The sequence below is a fragment of the Sinocyclocheilus grahami genome, unplaced genomic scaffold (genome assembly GCF_001515645.1).
Source record: "Sinocyclocheilus grahami isolate Dianchi unplaced genomic scaffold, SAMN03320097.WGS_v1.1 scaffold1275.1, whole genome shotgun sequence".
In the NCBI taxonomy this organism is placed as follows: domain Eukaryota; kingdom Metazoa; phylum Chordata; class Actinopteri; order Cypriniformes; family Cyprinidae; genus Sinocyclocheilus; species Sinocyclocheilus grahami.
This window is the reverse complement of record NW_015506454.1, coordinates 345,578-347,571: the sequence shown is the minus strand read 5'-3', so window position 1 is coordinate 347,571 and position 1,994 is coordinate 345,578. Positions and strand designations below refer to the sequence as shown.

The following is a 1,994-nucleotide window of genomic DNA, read 5'->3' as shown; positions in this document are numbered from 1 at the left end:
CACACACACACACACACACACACACACGCTCACACACACACGCTCACACACACACACACACACACATACACGCTCACAATCACACACGCACACACTCACACACACACACACACACATTATTAACAATGTTAGAAACTTAATTTTTTTTTTTTTTATTGGAACCTATGATACTTTTTTTTCAGGATTCTTTAATGAATAAGAAGTTCAAAAGAAGAGCATTTATTCAAAATATAAACCTTTTGTAACAACATGTCTTTAGTATCACTTTTTAAAAATCAATTTAACTGAATAAAAGCATTATTTCTTTCACACACACAAAAAAGTACGGTGGTGTAATTAGAGCAGCGCCCTCTAGTGCTGCAGATGCGCTGTGCACATCACATTTAAGAGTTCAGAGCTTTATTCCTTTATGAATATGAATTTACTTGACTTACACACCCAGACGTATTTTACAGCTTCATAATAGAATAACTCCTATAATAAACGCTGCAGCCGAAGATGCGTTTCATGTGTGTGTCCAGCAGGGGGCAGTATTCTTGCACTGAAGCATCATGGGTAATGTAGTTTTTTCCCCCTTGAATCTCGCCGTTAGTCTTTTGGATAAGAAATGTAATAATTCAGAAATAATTGATGAAATATCGTTTTTGTCGCCATTTTAAAATATGGCATAGCTATAATCTGTGATCCTCTATTGGACAGCAACACTGGCTCCAATTTTGTAGTTTGACTTGTATGCGTTGTATGTTCGGATCGGTGACGGATATGATTGACGGCTCTGAGTGACCAATAAAAACGCTTCCAGTAAGACCCGCCCTCCGGAAGAGGATTGACGTCAGGATTCCCCGCCCTGCCACTTCCTCTTTCACAGCGGCCGTCAGCGAGAGACACCATGAAGGCGTCTGGCACAGTACGTAAAATCCTTTTTAAATCACTTCACAGTCGCTTAAACCTTACTGTTGTAACCCGAAGACACACATAAGGCACCCAACTATCCGTTACAGTGACTTCACCCGACATGTTTAGCGCTAAAGTCGCTTTTGACGCGTTGATTGTAGCGGAGAGAGAAACATGGCGGCTGTGGAGAGCCCCCACGTGTTCAGTAGTGTACACACGCGACACAGCGCAGGGTTTGAGTTAATCTAACACACTAACACACTCTCAAGTGATTTATTCGTATGTTTTAGACCGTGTATGTGCTTGAGGGCCGCGGTTGTCTTTGGCGATAATCGGATAATCGCACTCGGTTCATTTACACGCAAGAAGTGCCCGGATTCTAGGTTGATTTAGCAGTGATTCGGTTATTTTGTAACTTTGAGTTAAAGGGGTCATATGATGCGATTTCAATGCTTCCTTTCTCTTTGGAGTGTTACAAGCTCTTGGTGCATAAAGAAGATCTGTAAAGCTGCAAAGACTAAAGTCTCAAATCCAAAGAGATATTCTTTATAAAAGTTCAGAGTTAACCACGCCTACCTAAAACGCCTCGTTCTAACACGCCCCCACATGTCTACGTCACTATGTGGGAAGATTAGCATAACGCAGCCCAAATGTTCACGCAAAGAAAGAAGGCGTAACTTTTATTCTCGCTGTAGTATTGTTGCTGCCGCCGCCATGTCGTGAAGACGCTGTGTGCTTCGTTGTGAAGGCGAAACGACTTTGTTTGGTCTTCCAAAAGAGGACGATATCTGCTTCGTCATGCCTAGAGCTGATCCGTGCTGGGCGCCGAGGAAATACGTCAACTTTCACTGTCCAGCCCGCCTCAGCTCACTCTATCCCGGCCGCAGCGCACGCTAAGCCGGGGCTTCCCCTCACGCTAGGCCGCTGTGTTTTTCATTGCCACTGATGACTCAAACGTGAGTTTTGGGCAGTGTGGAGTAGCACTTGTAGTTTGTTGTTTCTCCGATCACAAATGCAGACAGAGTTTTATGTTTACGCGGCGCAACGGGGGCGTAACATTTCCGTCACACGCTTGAGGTATTCGGCCAATCACAACGCAC

General features: G+C 44.0%; 1 protein-coding gene across 2 annotated transcripts in view; it reads left to right on the top strand.

The window, feature by feature from the left end:
* rpl18a (ribosomal protein L18a) overlaps positions 1-1,994 on the top strand; it is a 9,634-nt gene that overhangs the window by 3,024 nt on the left and 4,616 nt on the right. The window contains exon 1 of one of the 2 annotated variants that reach the window (XM_016254709.1): positions 814-907. The exons of the other annotated variant lie outside the window; for it this stretch is intronic. Within the exon in view, the coding sequence (XP_016110195.1) occupies positions 890-907 (18 nt within the window). The 5' untranslated portion in view covers positions 814-889. Of the gene's footprint in view, positions 1-813; positions 908-1,994 lie in introns of those variants that run through there. 2 annotated transcript variants of the gene reach the window in all.